Source organism: Micropterus dolomieu, linkage group LG02 (genome assembly GCF_021292245.1).
Source record: "Micropterus dolomieu isolate WLL.071019.BEF.003 ecotype Adirondacks linkage group LG02, ASM2129224v1, whole genome shotgun sequence".
Lineage (NCBI taxonomy): Eukaryota > Metazoa > Chordata > Actinopteri > Centrarchiformes > Centrarchidae > Micropterus > Micropterus dolomieu.
In genome coordinates, this window is record NC_060151.1 from 25,015,404 (window position 1) to 25,036,459 (window position 21,056).

The following is a 21,056-nucleotide window of genomic DNA, read 5'->3' on the forward strand; positions in this document are numbered from 1 at the left end:
ATATACACACACAACAGCATATGATGAGAAGGTAAAGCTGAATTCAGCTGAGCTGTCAACTAGATAGGATGAATTGCATCAAATTGCTGCTTGTGTTTCCATTATTCATTGAGGTATTCACGTCTGAAGGAGAGGCAAAACAACATCGAGACATTCAGTGTATTAAATTATTGACAGAACCTCAAGATCTCAGAGAGGTTTTTCTCTTTGATATTGTTCAGGTTAAATCTGGCAAGCCACTGTGTTCTTTGCCTCTTGATACCCATTCCTTTTCCTGGTTGTTTACCTTTTTTCCTTTTGACTTACAAAACCTCCTCCATCTCCTCTCAGCCTCTCCCCAGAGCAAGATGGACTCCTTTCAGTCTTGCAGCAAGGAATGAAATATTTAAGGTTTACTGAAATCCCAAGATGATAAAGGGGAAATGGAAACACATTCTGATTCATTTAGGTGACTCTAATCTAATGTGTGTAAGATGATTAAATGCACGCTTACAGCTATCTTCACTCCACAAAACATACTGTATTATACTTCCTTTCTCAAGCTGCTACACAGCTGACAGATCCAAATGGCGAGGTGAGAATCCAATTCAAGGCTACTGACATGGAAAAAGCTATAAAATATGGATTAAGTCAGACTTCAATAGCATCCACACCTGACTTGCTAACAGGTCAGGTAGGGTCACTGGGAATGCACCACGAGTTCTTGATTCAAGATTTAACGTTTATGTGGGAAATGTGGACGGGTATGTGAAGCGTGTACAGTCCGAGGGTGTGAGTGTATGGGCACTATCAGTGGAACAAGGTTTCATCAAATATACACATCCTTAAAACTGTTGACTATTTCGTCGGGAGAATATACTTTTATCCTTCTGTTTATTCCTCTGTCTAAGCACAGTCTTGTGAGATTCAAGCAGGAACAAACATCTACTTAGTCGGAAAAGTTTGAACGACAGCAACTCTTGCGGACTGGAGGAAGTTGTATACATGCTCACACCTGATCAACTTGACTGAAGCAGCTGGGGATTAAGTGCTTGCTGAAAGGCACAAAGGCAGCAGTAATTAAAAGGGGAGAGTGGGTTGTGGCTGCAATCTTGTTTCTTCCACCTTGAGACTCCTTCCTGATTTGGAGTTGGAAAAGAAAGCTAGTGCGTAGAGGAACAGCTATCTGTTTTCGACAGATAGCACCAGAAACCATAAAAATTCTGCCAGCAGGCACATTTCCTGGGTGAAATAGTTGCAGCATTTCATGCAAGAATCTGATAAAAACAAGACGAATAAGATGAAATGGCTGTTTTGCTTTGCTGCACATTGCTGAGGTGGCACCATTATGATCCACAAGTCTTTGATCAAATCAGATGCCGTTGTAATGCATGTCAGTAATACATATTAGGGAACAAAGTGTGATAAGGTGCATGCAGCTATGTGAAATTCAAACATCATGTTTGATATCTATATTATATATGGCTGAATCTGCAGTTTTTGCTCCGGGCCTGGGAAATTGTGCCATCTGATGTCGAGCTGCAGTTAGACCTGAACATCCTCTAAACTCGGCTAATCCCACCACATAATACCTGACACATACAACGAAGCAATCCCAGAAAGGTCGAAAGCATGCAAAGTGCAATGGTCATATGCCATGTGAGCTCTAATATCCGCAGGGCCCTGCAACACCCTGATAATCTCATATTCAGAGTGTGAAAACAGAAGTCTAGAAAGTGTGTGGGATGTGATGAAGTGGAAAGATGTTCTTGGCCTGTTTCCAAGGCGTAAGAAAATGGAATATAAGTTTTGCCAATGCCAAATGAAATCCTCTCTACGTGCCTCTAGATTCAGTGCAAAAAATCAAAAGAAGAATTGTGAAGTTTAGACTGCCATCGGGGCTCCTGTGAGTAGGAGATCACGTGCTGCAGAAGTTAGCCACACCATTTTCTTCACACCCTGTGTGTGTGTTTATGCCTGCGGGTTGATTGCTGCCCTGTCACATGATTAGGGACACCTATGAGGAGAGCCAGACAGAGCCAGCATCACACGCTGGGAAGTCCATATTAGTGCCAGCGCCGTGCCTGCTGATGATTGATCCGCCAAACAAGTCCTGTGGATGGAGCCAGCCTCTGTTTCCCGTCGCTGCACTTTTCTTTAAGCACTCATAGGTTGTTTATGTGAAGGTGCAGTACTTCTCACACACAGGCCATTCAAGTGCATTTCAACACATTTTAACAGAAGCACAGGTTCACAAAGATGGTTGGACGTCATCGGGCCTGATTCAAATCCCCACAGAACAGTTCAAGAATACGTCATTTCCACTCTTGTTCAAACTGAATGGCAGCACAGGCTCAAATAAACACACCTAATTATATTGTGAAAAAAAGTTATTTTAACATATAAGTATGAGTGACTAGCTACCTTAAAACTTTAGTTCTGCTAATCTAAAACTGCTGTAAAAAATTTGCTTGACTAATTAAATAAATTCAACAGCTGCTTACTTAAGTTGATAAGAGGTGCTAGTTAGTCTCAATTTACAGCTTTTTCCAAATTATTTGCACATAAATAGTGGTTTCAAGTCTGTTCTTGTATGTAATCATTACACATTTTGTTAGCAGCCTTGTATTTGCCTTGTAAGGAAAGACTAAGTCACTGTTGTTGAAATGTAATGTACTGTGACTATTTGTATAGCGCCTTTCTTGTCTTTTCAAAGCGCTTTTACACTACATCTGCATTCACCATTCACTCACATTTATACACTGAGCCTAAGTGCTCAAACATAATCTAACATTCACACACATTCATACACTGGCGGAACAGCCACCAGGGGCAATTTGGGGTTCAGTATGTATTCAACTGCCGACCTTCCGATTAACGGGCAACCCGCTCTAACTCCTGAGCCACAGCCGCCCCACAGCCGAAATGAAAAGAAGAATCTTTTACTGCGTTCATGTCATGCGTATTCATGTCAACTTCCAAAGTGAGCACTTGCAAGAAAGTAACATGTGAAGCTTTCCTATCTTGACACGCCCATCTCAACCATATGACATGAACCCAGCATTAACTTAAACTCAATGAACGCTGGGAAGTGTGCTAATAAGCTAACAACACTTCTACTTAACTCAACTACTTAATTTCATGAGCGAAATAAACAATCAGTTCTTCTTCTTTTTTAGTAACAAATCAAGTCATGATAAGTTCTGAATTGGTTCTGAATATGACATTTACAGGTTCAAAGTTCACCTGACTTGAAACTGACAAACTCATCTAATTACACCGATAGAATGTCATTAAAGTTCTTTGGAAACTTTAAATTGTAGGTGGTGAGCAGTTTGGCAGAAGCTGGCATACTGAAATAATTTAAACAAAGGGCATTACCATTAGCAAGCTTAGTTTATAGCAAGGTGGCTACAGTCCACAAATGCTTGTGATATAGAGGTGACAGCAGTGTGTTTCACAGTGGGGAGAGCTCAAAGAGTCTGAGAAAATCAAATTGTCTCTATCAACCTATTGACTGCATTTTACTTACACCGAGAAAACCATTATCTGTACAGTGTTTATCAGGTAGAGTGGTGCAATGTAATGCAATCAAAAACAACAGCCCTGCAATAAATCTTACCTTTGGAAAGCTTTTAACATTTTTTTTTATGTTGACTTTGTGTGTGTTTTTGATGCAACTCAAGGGTAATTTTTGATTATTTGTTTTATTGTTGTTGTGTTATTGTACTAAAGGTTGTTTCTTGCCATTTACATACTTGCCCTCTCTTATTCACACACACACAAAACACACGGAGAACGCAGAGACTAATACTGTAGGTGGGTGTTTGTTTCCCAACGGTCCTGAGAATGAATATAGATTTGAATCGTGGGCGCGGTAGTATGCATATCTTTAGTACAAAATGTGCTTGGGTTTGCGTGCGTGTGTGAGGGAGATGAGCCAGGAGGGAAAACAGTGAATGGTGACACTCAAACAAGCCATACATACGGCAATCACTGTCTCTGTCATTTTTCATCACTCATGTGTTACATTAACACTTTCTTTTTTGTACAACATGGCATATGGCTGTCACTTAGGCATGTCCCTCATAAGGTGTGATGGAGATTCGATCTAGCTTCAGCTAATAGTATTCATGGGAGAGTACAGCATCCATTAGCTTTCTATTTCAAACACTAAACTTTCACAAATCCTGTGTGGTTTATGCATAAAAGTGACCTTATGAATACTAACCATGTATAATCTTTTCATCTGCATTCATGGCTTGCATTACACCGGAAGATTAAGGTGACTATTCGTTATGGCCTATGGCTTGCCGTTGGATGCTGGCTGCATCTAGTGGCTGTGGCATATCAATGACTAGCGCCGTGGCCATTCATATTAAGACGCAGCACTGTTATGGTTTTTAATATAAGCTGGACGTTGGAGCTCATGAAACCAGTCGAGGCATTTGTTCTGAAGAGGGAAAATTGGATTGGGGGTGCGGAGCATGGTAAGCACAGGGCCACCTGTGTTAATGAGATTGCTCTAGCTGCAGCTTCCACCTGACTCTTGTTTATTTCAAGCCAGATCAATAGAGTATGGTCTTGCTTTACAGAATCATACTGAAAAGGTCAATGACAAAAGAGAGTAGGAGAGACCTGCATTATTACCTGGATGTGCTTAAAACTCGATCAGCAGGCTCCAGGCTCTGGGTGATTGACCAGGCTTTATGGACGGCTTCATGGGACCCTCTGCGAAAAAGTCTCTGTCAGTCTTCTCACTGCGCTTATATGGTTGATGTGGAAAGTAAAAGGGAGGGAGTCAACAGGTGGTGCATATTTTTCAGTTTTGCCAAAGCGCTGACAATAAAACTGCACATTATTACAGCTGCAGTAAGTGAATAGAAGGTGAAGCCAAAAAGTCGTCAATGATGCGTCTGCTAACTGAACAATGCAGGAAAAATATGTGATGATCTTTTTTAGCTCTGAAAAATATTCCATAAACACATCCTATAGAGCAGACAATTGCAAAGCTACTCTCTCATAAAGCAGGGTTTTCTGTCTTAGGTAATCAAATGTGAGAATGAAATCTGACACCAGAGAGTAGTTAAAAGACAACATCCATGCTCAGGCCTACACCTGTTAACCCATAGTATTAATTAAAGGCAAAAGCAGAACTGACCAGGGTATTGATAAACCACAAAAAAGAAAGGAAAAAATTTTTTGTTTCTTATTAATCTGCACCATCTCCTGTGAGCAACCTGGGTTTACTTTGCATTTATGAACCTTTTTCAGGTGAATGAATGCCAAGGGAAATGTCTGTGTCTTTAGCTGCTAAAATGCTGAGCTTTTTTCAACAGCTACTCACTAACTTTGTTTACCAAATGGTACTGGGTTGACAGTGTACAGTGAGTTTTTAGAGCTTTGAGGTTGGTGAGACTGAACCAAAATAGTAAAGTTACGTGCCATAAAACCAAAAAATAAAAAAGAGCTGAAAGACACTCTGAAGAGCTCAAGAGCTCTGGGGAACTGTGGTGTTGTGTGACAATTGTCTTTGGATTCATTCATCACTACAAGCGACTCCTTTCACATTTGATCAATTGTTACTGTAAAGAAAGTGATTACAGCAGCTTTAATAGGCCCAAACATTAGTTACACTGAATCCGACACACAGTATTGTCCCCATATAATTCAGAATTCACAAACACGCGAGCAAATCTGCTCAAGCACAAACACTTGAAGAGTGTATTGGAGCATTACTGTGGCTCTGCAGTTATGAGATTTCTCTGGAGATATGGTTGATACAATACAGTGGCCAGGAAAAGAGGTTCACCATTTTTCCATACCCTGCCTAGAGTGTGATTAGGTGCTGCTCTCCAACTTTGAGTACTGTTTAATTAGTCAGACAGAGTTATGTAGTTCCCGACAGAGCATGGAAAAGGTGGAAATGTGTATCTGTTCCAGAGAGAGAGGCGTAGCTATGTGTGGTTTGATAAGGTATCACTTACATTTTATTGTAGATGGTTGGAACGGTTTGCCTGGCCTTTGGCGAGTTACTCCAGCTTTGTTACCCCCCACTGTGAAGTTGGGACTTGCTGCAGGGTGCCTGAGAGTATATCAGTATTGGAGATGTGGGAGCAAAATAGACCACCATAAACTACAGCACGAAGCTAATAGATTTATTGATTAGCCAGACTTCTACTCGTTCCCATTCACTGTGATACAGTAGATTCAGCACATGAAATCCTGCTGCTGCAAGAGGTTGGCCAGAATTATGGGGCGCATTTGTATTCCCAACTAGATGCTTTTTCTCTATACCATCTCTCACTCCCAACCCCTAGCAGTACCTTTGTCCTCCTTTCCACACAAACCACCCTCTGCTTGGCAGTTCAAAGCATCCTCTGTACTCTTAAGCCAGTAGTACCAAACCTCTATCAAGACTGGATTTCTCATTTATTCTCCAAGACAATCATACACACACACACACACACACACACACACACCATAAAGTATCTTGTGTTTATTTACTCACAAGTCTATGTGCGTGTGTCTATCCCCTGTTTAATCTGATTGTTGCATCCTTTTTGGTCTTAGAATGACAGTGCTCTAAATGCAGTGATAATGAATAGGCCTCAGGGAGTCTTTGCTGACTTGCAGCAGCAGGCTAATGAGATTAGCGAAACCACTGAGGGCCCGTTAAAGGCAGGAGGCCCCTTATGAGGTAGAACAAGATGAGGAAGCAGGCAGGACTGCGGCTTCAATGTGGCTCTGAACTGCAAAGTAAAGCTGATAATATCCAACATACTGTCCATGTAACAACCAAAACATTTAGAATATACCTCTACAGAAACACACTCGGGGTTTATATATTATTTTACATATAAATGGTCTCAGTGAGTTTGGAATATAGTGCTGCGGCAGCAACCTTGTCCTTCATGGTCTCACCCCCTTTGGATTTACTGATATTTCAGAGTGACTGTTTAAAGCCTGCACACTAGCTGTTCTCAGGAGACAATTTTCCCTCTATCATCAGCAGCTTGATTCATTCTTGCACAATGTTCTGACATATTAAATGTCAGAAAATCCTTCAGCTTAGGGAAACTGCTACTACACTCAAATTCCACATGAACAGCTCAGGTGCTCAACTCTTTTCACATTACAAGCTTCACATGGGTAGAACTCATTGTGATAGCGTATCCACACCCTTGAATGCATTACCTTGACATAAAAACTGACCGGTGAACACTGAGTTAACAAAGTAAGCACATCAACAAAGCTACACCTTTCCAGTGATGACATGACATCTAAATTCAACAAATAAAAAATATTTCTCTCTGCACCTAGACATTGTTAATGGATACTGGCTTATGGGCGTACTTCTGATTGAGCACTTAATTTGCATGGCAGCGGGGTCTGATGCACCTTAAACCCATTTGTAACAGAGGGAAAACACCACCAGAGCTGGAAAAACTGATACAAAATCCTCCAGTTTGATCACCTCATGTTCGCACCCCAGCAACTGCTGACCATGAGCTTGTAAAAGACTAATAAAAAACACAAGTATGTCATTTTATATACTTCATTTTAGTAAAAAGAAGGGAGTGCTATGCTTGATTGAGTGCTGTATTGTCAGCATTCAAATGGCAATCATGAGTTTGTGTTTTCAGCTGTGGGGAGCCCACTGCATGATATGCTCAACGTTCAAGAGGTTGAATGCATTAGAAAACTTTCACTTGAAAAAACACAACACAAACAGGCGAAATTCATCTCTGCCTTGTTCACTTTAAAAAAAATGGTTAATATTTTCTGTTGTGTACAACTCAACGTCATGAAGCAAACAAGAAAGCGAGCAAAATAGAATAGTAGATGACACGAGAAACAGCAGGCTTTGCTGTTTTTAATGTCACAACGTACAACTTACCATAGAAAGACCCTGTCACTCAGACATTATGTAAGTCAGGGTATTAAAGTTATAACTCTTTAGAGTTCAATTTAAATGACATACAGTATGTATTGACTACTAGAGCAGTAAACTGGTCTTGAGCAGCTGTTTTTTTCAGAAGTACAAAAGAAAAGAACAACTCATATTTATTTAAAGCACATCCAAACATTGCATCACGTTAAATAAAAGAAGTGTAGTGTAGTCTTCAGCCCCAACTGCCATTTTCTGAAAACACCCAATAAATAAATACATTGTTTTGTCTAAATCTCTTGAATCAACTGCGAGAAAGGCGGCCACGAACAATGAAGACAACGATTCAAATATAATGAAAGGCAATTGCTGAAAGGGATTGGTTATAAAAAGTATCAAAAGGAGGGTTTAATGAACATCTTAACAATCATAATTTTAAAGTGTGATAAGAGAGTACAAACAAACTCCACAGCAGCAAACCAGACCAAACAAATAAGTGACACATCAACCACTAAGCACAACCTTTGCACACAGGTATTTATCTGCCATTTTTCAGTCAGTCACAGACTCAGAGGTTGCTGTTTAAAAGAGCAAAAACAACATAAATGAAATGACAAAAAGAAAAAATGTTTCAGTCAGTCTGGGCTTCTGCATTGCCGCAGAGAAAACATCTGTCATGGTTCAGGCGAGCCAAGGGATCGTATAAGGAAGCGCAGACACGCAGATCTCCAAAACCACAACCACCCACACAGAAAAGAAGACAGAAATGAGAGCAATCAGACACAGAGGCAATAAACTCCTCTGGGGTGGCTGCACAGTACTGTAAAAGGAATCTTTTGTTTTGCTGGGGTAATGGCTATACATAGCCATGAATTCGTAACCTTTGTAACCCATTTCATCCATGTTATTATATTGCCATGGCTACTGTTCAAGCAGTTTTCATACAAGTTCTTATTCTACAAAAGAGTTATGTTGGTGATTTAATAATTGCTCTGTGAAGTAACACATTAACTAATCTTTTTATGTGATGACCAAGAAAGCTTTAACAGTCAGCTATAACAGGATGTTACAACAGCTTGTATACTGTGTTTTTATAGTGGATTTTACAGGCGTATAACTTCGCCATGAGAGCAGGTAAGCCCAAAACCACAACAGAATACTCATCTAAACTATAATGAAATGAATGTTGTTTCAGCGTGATGCAATGCATTTGCAACTTTTACACATCAATACAAGTTGATGTTTACACTGGGATAACGGACAGTAAAGACAATATGTAGGGAGATGAAAGTACAAGAGGAGCTGCTGATGCAGAAAGAGTTGGCATAAAGTTTCCAGAAAATACAAAAGAAGTTGGACTTACAGAAGAGAAGTTGTGAGCGCCACATGGCTCTCCTCTATATTTGCATGAGAGGAGCATGTCATCCAGTTGGTGGCTCAGTCTGTCCATAAACTCCAGGTTGGTTCCCTCAAAGTTTCGGGGTGGCAGAAAGAGCCTGAAGTCCGACAGCTTCCTGAACCAGGCCTGACGGTCCTCTTGAAGCAAGTCCAGAACCATGGGCCTCACTGTCCGGTTAGCCAGCAGCAGGCCCAGCCAGTGGCCAGCAAAGTACAGGTCGCTCTTGGTGAGCTTGTAGAGGCGGATAGGGTTGTTGTTGCAGATAGTTACCGCGGGGAAGGACAGTTCTTTGGCCCACTCAGTGTGGACTCGTGTGTATGTGGGGAAGGAAAGCCAGTGGAGTAGGCGGTTGGAGGACCAGGATAAAAGCAGCCCCAGGGAGGTGCAGAGGGCAAGTAGCCAAAAGGCCCTGCGGCCCACAGAGCCACCAGGGACGCAAACATGCCTTAGGCCATGCAGGCGTGTCCTTGACAGCAAAGTGGAAGTGACCAGAGCCAGAGTTGGCTTCGTAGGACGCCGCTGACGACCTTTTCTGATCATGGCCGGGGATCCCCGCCGGAGACAGCGCCCCTCCAGGGCCATAGCTGCCCACAGCACTCCTACAGCCGCGGGAAAGGCTTCATTTCCCAGCCAGGCCTCAGGGGCTGGGACCCACATGTAGCTCCAGGATAAATCCACTACTGTAATCCACACCTGGATATGTGTTGGGCCTCCTGAATACTAATGACCCATGCAGAATTAACTGTAAATATACTGCATGCAGACGCGGAAGTACCCTCAAGGATATCTGTGTGTTTTGAAATAGTCTTCCCCTGGTAGAGCAGGAGCTGTGATGAACTCAGTAGCAGCTACTTGTTGGTCATCTCTCCTGGTCTCTTGATCTGAGAGTGCTCCAATCATCCAACTCAGCAGGGGGAGAAAAAAAAAATCAGCTAGGCAAATGTGCTCCTAGCAAGGTGGCTTCTACATGAGTGACTTCAGCATCCACCGCAGTTAGTGTGACAGTGAACAAGAGAGGATGAGACAGAGAGAGCGAAGGCAAGAGGAAGAGGGAGGGGAAGAGAGAGGGAAAGAGGAGGATAGAATACAAAATACCAAAGGCTAAGCAGAGAGGACAAAAAAACTAATGGAAGAAGGGAAGATAATTAAAATAATGAGACGACAGCGAGGGGAATTGGTTGGTATGGTGCTGTCTGTTAGAGCAGAGCTTGCCTTGTTCCAGCGCTGTGGTTTCTCTTCTTCTGAGTTACGTGAGTGTGTTTTTTGGCGTCACTGGTTTGCAGAGGCGTTCGGCAGCCAGAGGCGGCAATCAATTTCTTGTCACTATTAAGTACAAGCTGTAATTGAATTCACAAAAGTCTCCCGTGCTCATTTGTTTTCTGTCCCACTTTGCGGTCTCACTTTTGATGCCTTTTCTTCCTCGTGATGTCACTGGTCTGTTCCTCGTCTCTCCCCCCACTTAGCTTTAACCAGTGTTATTAAGTCCTGCGGGTAACCATCGGGTAGCTTCATCTTGTAGCAGACTTGTTTCTTGGCACCACAGCCACAGTGAGAAACATGCTACAACACACTCTCACATGGAGAAGTAGGCACCGCATAAACAGACATACACTCACAGCGGTTTCCTGCGAGAAACCAGACCATGAGACCACCAGAGATAATCTGTTCTGTCACACTCTGATCTCAACATCCCTCTCCTTTTTCTCGGTCTCCTGTCATTCTCTCTACTTCTTCTTCCCACCTAGATTTTTCTCCTCTCAAAGAAAGCATCTCTAATCTCAATATTCCTCTCATGTCTCCGCTCCTCCTTCTAAAAATACTCTCCCCAAATCAAATCCATCAACTTGCCCTCACCCTCCTCCTCCTCTTCGCTCTCGTGTCAGTCAAGCCCCGTAAGCTCGACCTCTTGTCAGGCTCCCTCTGCTCCTCCTCCTCCTCCTCTTCTTCTTTTCCACTTTGTGAATGCAATCCCTCACTTCTCTCCCCCGTCAGGGAAGGCTTCTCTTTTCGCTTTCTTCCCTCTGTGTCCTTGTCAGCTTCATCCAGCTTTCTCGCTATCTCAGCTCCGAATGACTTCTCTCCCCTCAGTGATCTCTCTCCGTTTCCCTCCCCCCCTCCCGTTCACATGGCCTCTCCCGTTTTGCTCCTCTGTTTTGCTCCGTTTTTTCAGGCAGCTTGTCCTCCCGTTGCACCTCTTCTACTCCTCCTGCGCCACAGCTCTGTCCACATAGCCGGTGAGCCCGTTACTGATGAGAGCGCCCGTCTCTCTCTGTGCTAACTCGTGCTGTCCTTCGCCCCCCTCTGTTTGTCTGCTGCTGCTGCCGAGCCACACGGCTACTGTGCAATGAGAGACTGCTGTGTGCATGAATGTGAAAGTTTGTGTGTAGCAGAGGAGAACAGCTACACATGGGCTCTCGATTATACAGAGCCCAAATTATTACCAGCTTTTATCACCGTAACAAAGATTTGAAACTTGTTTCAAATGGTTGGTAACACAATATATGTGAATACAATGGGGTGGAGAGATGGGTATATTTAGGTGTAGATTGTGGTAGAGTAGATCATTTATCATAAAGTTTTTCCCTCAATGCTGCTCTTTATTTATAGGAAAAATGTTTTTATAGGCAAGTATGTTAGGTTTGGACATCAGATATAATTTTAATCTTGATCCTTCGTTAAAAGCTATTCTTTTTAGTCAAATTTGGCTGATTTTTGTTAGTTTTAGTCAACAGACATTTTAGTATATAAGTTTTTTAAGTCTATTCATGTTCTTCTAATCGTAAATGCCAATGTCTTCTAAGTATTCTGAGGTTTGTCTTTGATGTGTACAGTTACCATGGTTACAAGTGTTTTATTTTTGAAATTGCAATACGTTGTAGTTCTCGTTTTCCAAAATCCTCTCTGTTAAATTTTTTATCAAATTTTTGTTGCTAAGAAAAGGTTCTCAGCAAATCTTTCATCATAGTTTTCACTGACTAAATTAACTCTGCACGTATGGAAATGTTTGGTACATAGTTGCTTTGTAAGAAGTCCAGAGTTTTTTTTAAATGATTATCTTGTGTACAAATTAGAAAACTACCTCACTTCTAATTTTTGGGTGCAGATACATTAATATATTTTGTGATTTAGTCTCTTTGCTGGTATCATCTTTGAATAAAGCCCAATCCATAAATTAACAAGGCAGATTAGCAGTTTTTTGTGTTGCCTTTACATAATTTGCCCACCAGGGAGTACGGACAAGCTGATTCTTGGTAAATAACTTTGGTCACAATCTTCAATAACCAAATAATTGTACTTTAAGTGTACTTTTTCATAATTTATATAAAAAATAAAGTAGGCTAAATAATGGTTGGGTTTTATTTTTTACATCCCTTAGGCATATTTAAATTATTAAGAATATTTTTTTTATGTTTTTTTTTCTTAAATTGTCCACACTAATTACAAAAAAAATATTTTTCTCCCATGATACCTGCTGGTCTCAGTAGTTTTGTCACCTCACCTATAACATACATTGTAAGGATACAAAAGAAAAACAAAATCCTCAACAATGGTGATTAGGGATGCACCAAAAAGAAAATTCTTGAAACAGAATATAATGAAAAAAATTGATGAATACTGAATAATGAACACCAAACAAGTACATTCACATTGTTTCCATTTATTTTGCCTTTTTCTTTACCATTTCATAAATCAAAATAGTCATGTGCTTTTTACTGAGTGTTTCCCACAGGATTTGGACAGACTATGGTGCGTGAGGCCCAAGAGGGTCCAGTAAAGTAAATTACATGCGTCCTTTTACTTTTAATGTGCACATGTAATATGTTTTATATTTTCTGTGAATATAATCCAATTAATCTTATTTCCAGCTGTATAGATACTTTACAGTTGGAAATTCACTTTTTTGAAAACCGAACGTTGTCGCATGTGTATCCTTTCGCTAAATTCATCAAGTCCGACTGATAAATAATGTTGTATGTGGTTCTTGTATCGCGTGACCTAAAGACTTCATAACCTCTCTTCAGGTAGGACTCTCATACTGCAACTTGTCTTTGTAGAGAGAGTAAATGACAGGATAAAGTGGCTAACCTGCCTGTCAGCTCACACTGGTCCGTTTCAATGGATTTACCATAAAGGCTTTGATTGTGTGGATGTGCTAGGTGACAGTTCAGCAGAAAAGTGTCTGCAAATGGTGATTTTTTTCTCGGACACTTTAAAATGCTTCTACACGGCCGACTATCTACGTAATTGTTCAGTAAAATTTATTCGGTCTTTTGACTTATTAAGCCGAACATCAAAAGTGCTTTTTTTGCTATTATAGGCCGATTAAGTTTGGTGGCTGAACATTCGGTGCATCTCTAATGGTGATACATGTAACTGCAAAGCATTTCATATTTTTTTGGGAAGAGACGGTGGAGCTAGCTTGCTTGATTAGTAAGGTGCATCTGTAATTCACGTTCATTGTGAAATAAGTGGAATGCTAATGTTGGCTAGCAAAAAACAAAGGTTACGTTATGGCAACCCTAGTTCTATAAGCACAGGAGGAGCCCCCTACTGGACTCTATGGGTACTACCTCCTCCGCGTCGTGCACATAGCCGGCCAATAGGACGTCACTGCTGATACATACGTACAGTATAAATAGCAGTGTCCAAACTGCATCAGCATCCGAACACCTCTTCAGTTGACGTGTCGGAGCGGCCGGGCTAATCGGTAGAGGCCTGTGCTTATGGAACTAGGGTTACCATGTCGTGACCTTTGTAATATCTCACAAAGGCCCCACCCTCTATGGGACTTTATGGGTACAGAGGGTGGAGCCCGATGACTGACTGCCCTAGCCACGACAAGCCAAAGTCTACCACACCAACCCGGTAGGCTACAGGCCGGCCAAAGCCCCAACCACCACACTGCCTTAGTGACAGGCCAGTGGGGGTCTTTCCTGGCCATCAACAGTTGAGTTGTCTTGACTTCCCCTGGGAACGACAGACACAAACAGTGTACATTCCCCCTTAAATACTGGTATACACCAGAGTCCCTCCTCACAGATCCTGGGTTGCACCTGCAAGCACGGAACATGCGAAGGTGCTTGATGCATCCAAGAGGTAGAAACGCATAAACGTGCATGGTGACGACCACAAATCTGTTGTGCAGATCTCTTCAACTGCCACACTTCGGGTGGAGTGTGCACAAATCGCTGTGGGTGGGTCTGCTCCCGCACACATAGGCTTGGGAGATGCACTCACAAAGCCAACCGGCCAGGCGTTTCTTGGACAGGGATTTACCCATCACACTGAAAACAGACAAAAAGCTGGTCAGTGTGACGGATAGGTGCGGTGCGCTCCACATAGGATGTTAGAGCGCAAACTGGACATAACAGATGCAGTCTCTCCTCCCTCTCTCCCACATGGGGTGGGGGGTAGAAGGCAACCAGATGTATTGTCCTGGACCTAAACGAGCTCCTAATGTTCTTGGGAATAAAGGAGGGGTTCGGTCATAACACGGCCGCACCATGGTCACCACGAAGCAGCATACAGCTGGGGTGAACCAAGAGGGCACACAGCTCACTCACCCTCTTAGCAGAGGTGAGAGCTAGCAGCAAGGCTGTCTTTAGAGATAGCAGTTTCAGAGAGGACTGCCCAAGGGGCTCATACCTTAGAGCCTCCAACACGAGCGAGGTTGTCGAGTAGAGAAAGTCCATCATGCCTGGCTCGCGCAAAGGTTGCAGTGCAGTGTCCACGCATCTGCTGAACATGCGAGGGGGTAGCGAGTAGCCGTATTCAGTCAGCGTTTCGCTGTCTGCTGAAGAAAAAAGGATGCCGATGTAGTTGGGACACTGCAATTTATACGGTACGCACATATCGGTAGGGACGTCCTATTGGCAGGCTACGTGCACGATGCAAATTTTCAGTGGTGAGTGTGTGCATGTGATTGGACGGTGATTTTATATTGTGTTTTACTGTGCTGAAAAAAATTTTCAGTCTTCTTGCTGGTTGTTCCTAAAGCTTGTCGTTAACCGTCGTTTTGTACTCTGTAATTTAGCAGTGTTAACAATGCTACTATATAATTCTCTCTTAGCCCCAAAAAGATATATTTAAATAATTAAATTAATGTCATAAATGTGCAATGGCTAATCAACTAGAAAAATATTTAGTCAGGGGCAACTCTAGCAAGGATGGTATCATTTTAGCTTGTTTCTCATTCATACCAACTTTTTGTACTGTGTTTGTATTTTTCACTGCTTTAATAATGAAGCTTTAGTTCACTTTGTCTGCATATCACATCTGCCAACAAACATTCTCTGTCCAACACAGTGTTAATACAAGTAAAAAGACAGCCTGTCTCTTGTTAACTTAATGCTGTAATGCATGTTTTTATAAAATTCAAAGTTTTACTCAGGTTTTATTCATCAGCGTTCTTCTGCCAATTACAGAGGAGAGCATTTTCTCCCTGTGTGATGAAGTAGGGCATTTTTTATTTCATTTTTTTTAATTTCGTAATTGAATTCCCCTAAGCTGCTCTCAGTTTCTTTAGAGAGAGGTAGAAGAAAACCAAACCCAGAATACAAATCCTTCATTACATTTAGTCACAGCAAGCATTGTGTGGCAGCTTCAAATCATTATCACAACATCAAATCATTTTGTAGTTGTATGCCAGGAGTCACAGAGGCTAAACAAACTATTATAAAACATTTTTTTAACAACACAGAAGAAGATGAATATCTAATTTGTCGCAAGATCAGCTAAGTGTGCCGGCTTGACATTGTTTTGAATTGAACACATGTTGCTTTTCATTGTTTGGCTGGATGTTCGGCAACAGTGCTTAACAGCTCCCTGTGATCTCATCTTTGAATACCTGATGAAAGTACATTTTAACTCAGGAGTTATAAAGCCCACATATGAGCCTAAAGAAATCTTTCACACTGTCAAAACAAATTAATGTGGAAACCCATAATTGCATGGGCACACACGAGCGTGCAAATTATACGTCATTCCCAAACAGCAGAACTAGGCCTGTGAAAATGTTGAAAGAGTAAAACACATCCATGTATAATGCATAACCGGTAAAAAATCCAAAGAACAGGAATGCAGTATTGAAATGTCAAATGCATGCACGTACACTTATTTCCACCAACACCTACTGTATGCTACAGTGGCACACACAGCCTACAGCTAGAGTCAGAGGCAGCCTTCCAGAGCCTGGATCCACGGGCTGAATAATTAGCTTGGAGTCATAAAGAGGGTTTCTCAGTCCAGCTATGCAGTCAGTGTAAAGAACAGCTCAAGGCTCTACATATCCAATTTGCAATTCTAAAACATAAGGGAAATCACTGATTAATTAGGGATGTAGCCAACCCAAGCGTCAAATACAATTATACAGCATTCTATAGCTACAATGCCAATAAGATATTCCTGTACACTTTCATCAACAACACCTCAGATCAAAGGACACACAGTGGCATACTGTTCGTGAGAGAGTCGCCTATAAATATAAACCACAATTAAACATTCATAGGTTCATGTTAATGAGGCCTACAATGTTTCAGAGAATGCTGGATGAAAATCATCTAATAGCACAACAAAGCTACTACGACAAAGGTCTGCAAGGCTCGAGTTCGTCACGGAGAAGGAAAGATTTAGAGATGATTCACAAGGTTGCAAGCTTCATGCAGGCCTTGTCTGTGTATCTCATCTCATCGTTGAATTTAAAAGTTGTTTTCAGGGTTGTTCGCAGAATAATCTAGAAATGGCTTCCTTTATGCTGAAGCAGTGGGGGTTTTCTGGGGCCTGTCTGTCATCCTTTGAGTCGCTGTCACTGATAACACAGGCTCTACAGCAATTAACACCTTACCCATGCGTTGGTTTATCAAAACACATATGCAGACACAGAATGATGCAGTGCTGATCGACATTGTTTCATTTTGTGCTAAAGATCTAAACTTAAATCAAAGTTTGCAACATAAAACATCTATGTAGGTATAATATTTAGTATATCTATGTAGTATGTAAATTAAATGAGTTGTTTCCATAAATATGAGCTATCAGTGTGCTGATCACGGACTGTCAGCCACATTTCTCAGTCACCCCTGTCGCTGTTTTGAGCCACCAATCCGTAAAATATGCAACTGCAGTTTTAAAAGGGAGAAAACATGATGAAATCAGAGAGAAGAAGTTCTATAGCACATCAGATATCACAGCAGCTGCCCTTTCTACTTGTTTTAATTGTAAAGTTTTCAATTCTCACAGAACAAGAAGAAGCACAGAGTTGTTTATTCTACCTGTTGACGGCAGCACTTTCTGTCGGGGCAGGAGGTGACATCAAAGGAAATTACAAGAAAAATCTGTGCAGGGAAAACTGAAGACTTAATTGTAATGGAGAAGTTCCGCACAGCTATAATTCAGCCTCAGGCAGGTGAGGAACAATCCTTCTCTGATATAAGAAGAAACCACAGGAGGACGGTCTGTGAAGATTCTCAGTCATGCAGGTCACAGTTATCAAGTTATCAAGGAAGGTTAAATCAAGGGCAGCTCGACGTGGTTGAAGACCCTTGAAGACATTTTGCCTCTCATCCAAGAGGCTTCTTCAGTTCTTACTGACTGGTAGGTCCCAGGTATTTAACCTCTGTCGCAAGGTGATGGATATCACTATGGTGGCTATCAGGGTGATGGATACCACTGTGTTTGTTAGTGCTCCTTGCTGTTGTAAGGACAGTCGTTATGGTCGCTCGAGTCGCATGAGGCCAAGTCAGAACAACTGTCGTTGGCATTGAAACATGAGGCCAAGTGTGAGTGTTTGTTCACTGTCCTGGGATCCCCTCTCAGTCAGTTAGAATTGAAGAAGCTTCTTGCATTAGAGGCAATACATCTTCTAGTATTCTTCACCCAAGTCCAGTTCCCCTATATTTAATCTTCCTTGGACACAGGAGGATTGGTATATGTAGTTGTAATGAGCCTTTCATTTCATGACTAAAATTAATACTTGCTTAGTTGGCAGTACATTTGCAGGGTAGGGGTCAAGCTTAAATTAAATCACATTAAATTACATGAAGGTTTAATGATCTCTGTAGGGGTTTGGGGTCGAGAGAGGGTTATAACTCTAGTCTAGAGGGAAATGCAAAATGCATGATTTAAAAAAAACATCTTGAAAATACAAATAAAAATGAATGTGGTGATCAGCATTTTTATCTTACAAGCCCAAAGTTATCATATTTATCGTCATCAATTAAAGTGAAATAATTGAGGATTAGCAGCTCATAACTAATGCTACCATCATTACTTCATTTTCTGTCAGTAGAGTTGAAAGTGAACTGACTCTAGCCCTGCTGGCTTGAGGAGGCCACACAAAGATTCAGCTGCTGATACTGCAATATTACCACAATAAATGGTGTTAAATCAGATATTGACATGTCTTTAAATATGTGATCAACATCCATATGTGGTCAAAGAACAGGACAGCTCAATAAGAGTTGGCTCACTGATGTTGAGAAAAAATGCAGCATTGTGCAGAAGGTTATGGTCGTGTTTTTTTACTTGGGTTATAGTGGAATTTATCGATTTCTTTGTTGCTCTTTTTGAATTAAAAAAAAAAATATGAATCCAAAAAAAATTTCTCAATCCTACAACACTGTATGACTCACAATGTATAGCAAAAAAAAAAAAATCTATGCAGGAGAACTAGAGGTATTGTCTTTTTTTATTCCATGCATTCTTCTACATTGTCAAAACTTGGCGCCTACATTACCCACAATGCAACTCAATTTGGTGAGAGATTTCAGAATCAGAATCAGTTTTATTGCCAGGAATGTGTACACATACGAGGAATTTGACTCAGAATTGTACATTGCTCACGATGTGCTTACTTATACAATAATAAAATAATAATATAATAATAATAAAATCAGACACAAACTACGATTTGCAGAGTTTTTCTTTCTCCTTTAAGTACTGAGAAAGAATTATTTTCAATAATGATAATAATATATGGACATGGTTCCACTAGAACTCTGAGTTATCTAAATTAATGCCATGTTAACTTAGGATCCAGCAACAGTTTGTGTATTCTGAGAGTAAACGAGGAGCAAAAGGAGCAGAAAAAGTGTTGTGTTCTGTATAATCAAGCAAAATCAAATTGTGTTCTAATATTTTCATCTTGTGCTTTTGATACTGCTATTTTATGTTTGACTAAGCATATGTTCATGCTGCGCCACTCTCTCAAATTGCCACCACCTTTTTGATTTAAAGACAATAGGGAGCAGGTGCTCTGGATCAGGCCCCACACCTGGCTCATATTTAGACAGAGCAGGAGGCCTGTTAAAGCGGGAAGAGCAACTAATCACAACAAAAAGGTGCATCTGTGTGGATGACGTCCTGGTGGTATACTGGTGGTATACATGGCAGATTGAGTACTTCATTTAAAATTCATGCTTAAATAAGTGTGTCTTTGTTATGATACACAAAAAATTGGTAGGTTGTTTATCCTGCTGGGTTCCTATCCCTATGATTATAACATCAGTGCTGGTTAAACTAATAATCTCCCCCAGCTGACACTACCTAAACACTCTCTGACAGTTTGGCAGCATCCCAGACGCACTCGACACACACACTCCTGCCCTTTACAGCTCCCCTCGGCCATCCGCTCACTTTGCAAAGCCTGGTCACGATTCAGTCTGCAGACCGACCTCTGAATACCAGTGTCACACAATCTACGTTTTATAAAGGAAATAGAAGTGCTTGAAAGCAACACCTCAGTATCTTAAACACTACATATAATACTGTCCAACCATATTTACTGTGGTAGCTTTAGGTTGATGCATAAGCAGTAAGGCAGAAGCGATGATGTATGACATGAAGTACAGGAAGGTATACATCCTTTGAATTAATCAAGAGAATTAGGGAGTGATTATGGAAGTGTAAGGTCTGCTGGGTAATATGCAACTAAAGCTGGATTAATTGCTACATTTGCGCAAAATCAACATGCTTTCAGCTTTATCTTTGCTTCAAAGAGGACTAAAATGTTGATATTAATGTGAGTGGCATCTTTCTGAAGGATGTGTGTTGAAATCTAATGAAATAGGACAAAATAAAACCAATTAAACAACAAACTGAGCAGAATGAGAGTCATGACAACAGGATAAACAAGGTCAGCAAATCCTTCTCGGTCATTCATTTGTGCATCAGCACACGTCGTTATGTGTGATTTGTTTTTCTCAGCTGCTTAAATGAAGATTAGAAACATGTTGAAAGTGTCACTCTTTCCATTAACACTGAAAGCATTGGACGGGTTCCTCTGGAAAAACAGGGCCATGTCCCTGTTTTATGCCATGAAGAAAAATCTAACCAGGCACAAAATATCTGAAACAGTATCAATGAAACAGTCCAGTGATGCTATCAGATTATCAAGTTGTTAAAGACTACATGTTGAGAAAACCCATTTTGCGCCAAGGCAGGTAGTATACACTGTACCAGAATTTCCAGCTTGCTTGCTGGAAAAGCCTTTTTTAGTTGATGACAGCAGTTAGAGTCTGCAAAACCAAAACAATGAGCTAAAAGAGGCTAAAAGCGGCATAGAGCTGCAGAGCTGTGTAATAACACTACTATAATACTACTATTACACACAGTTCATGTTAATGTTGCTGCAGCACCGTTGTGCTACATTCGTTTCATTTAACTATTTGTTTATTTTATTTTTTATTTTCAACAGTGACGATTTTGCTCGTTTCCTTGTCGTAGGTGATAGTAAACTGAATATACTAGGAGTTTGGGCTTTTGGTCAGACAAAACAAAAATGATGTGTTA

At 41.1% G+C, this 21,056-nt stretch overlaps 1 protein-coding gene across 3 annotated transcripts in view; it reads right to left on the bottom strand.

Moving 5' to 3' along the window:
• The window catches only part of asic2 (acid-sensing (proton-gated) ion channel 2), a 363,461-nt gene that overhangs the window by 115,678 nt on the left and 226,727 nt on the right, over positions 1–21,056 (bottom strand). The window contains exon 1 of one of the 3 annotated variants that reach the window (XM_046035423.1): positions 9,234–10,024. The exons of the other annotated variants lie outside the window; for them this stretch is intronic. Within the exon in view, the coding sequence (XP_045891379.1) occupies positions 9,234–9,926 (693 nt within the window). The 5' untranslated portion in view covers positions 9,927–10,024. Of the gene's footprint in view, positions 1–9,233; positions 10,025–21,056 lie in introns of those variants that run through there. 3 annotated transcript variants of the gene reach the window in all.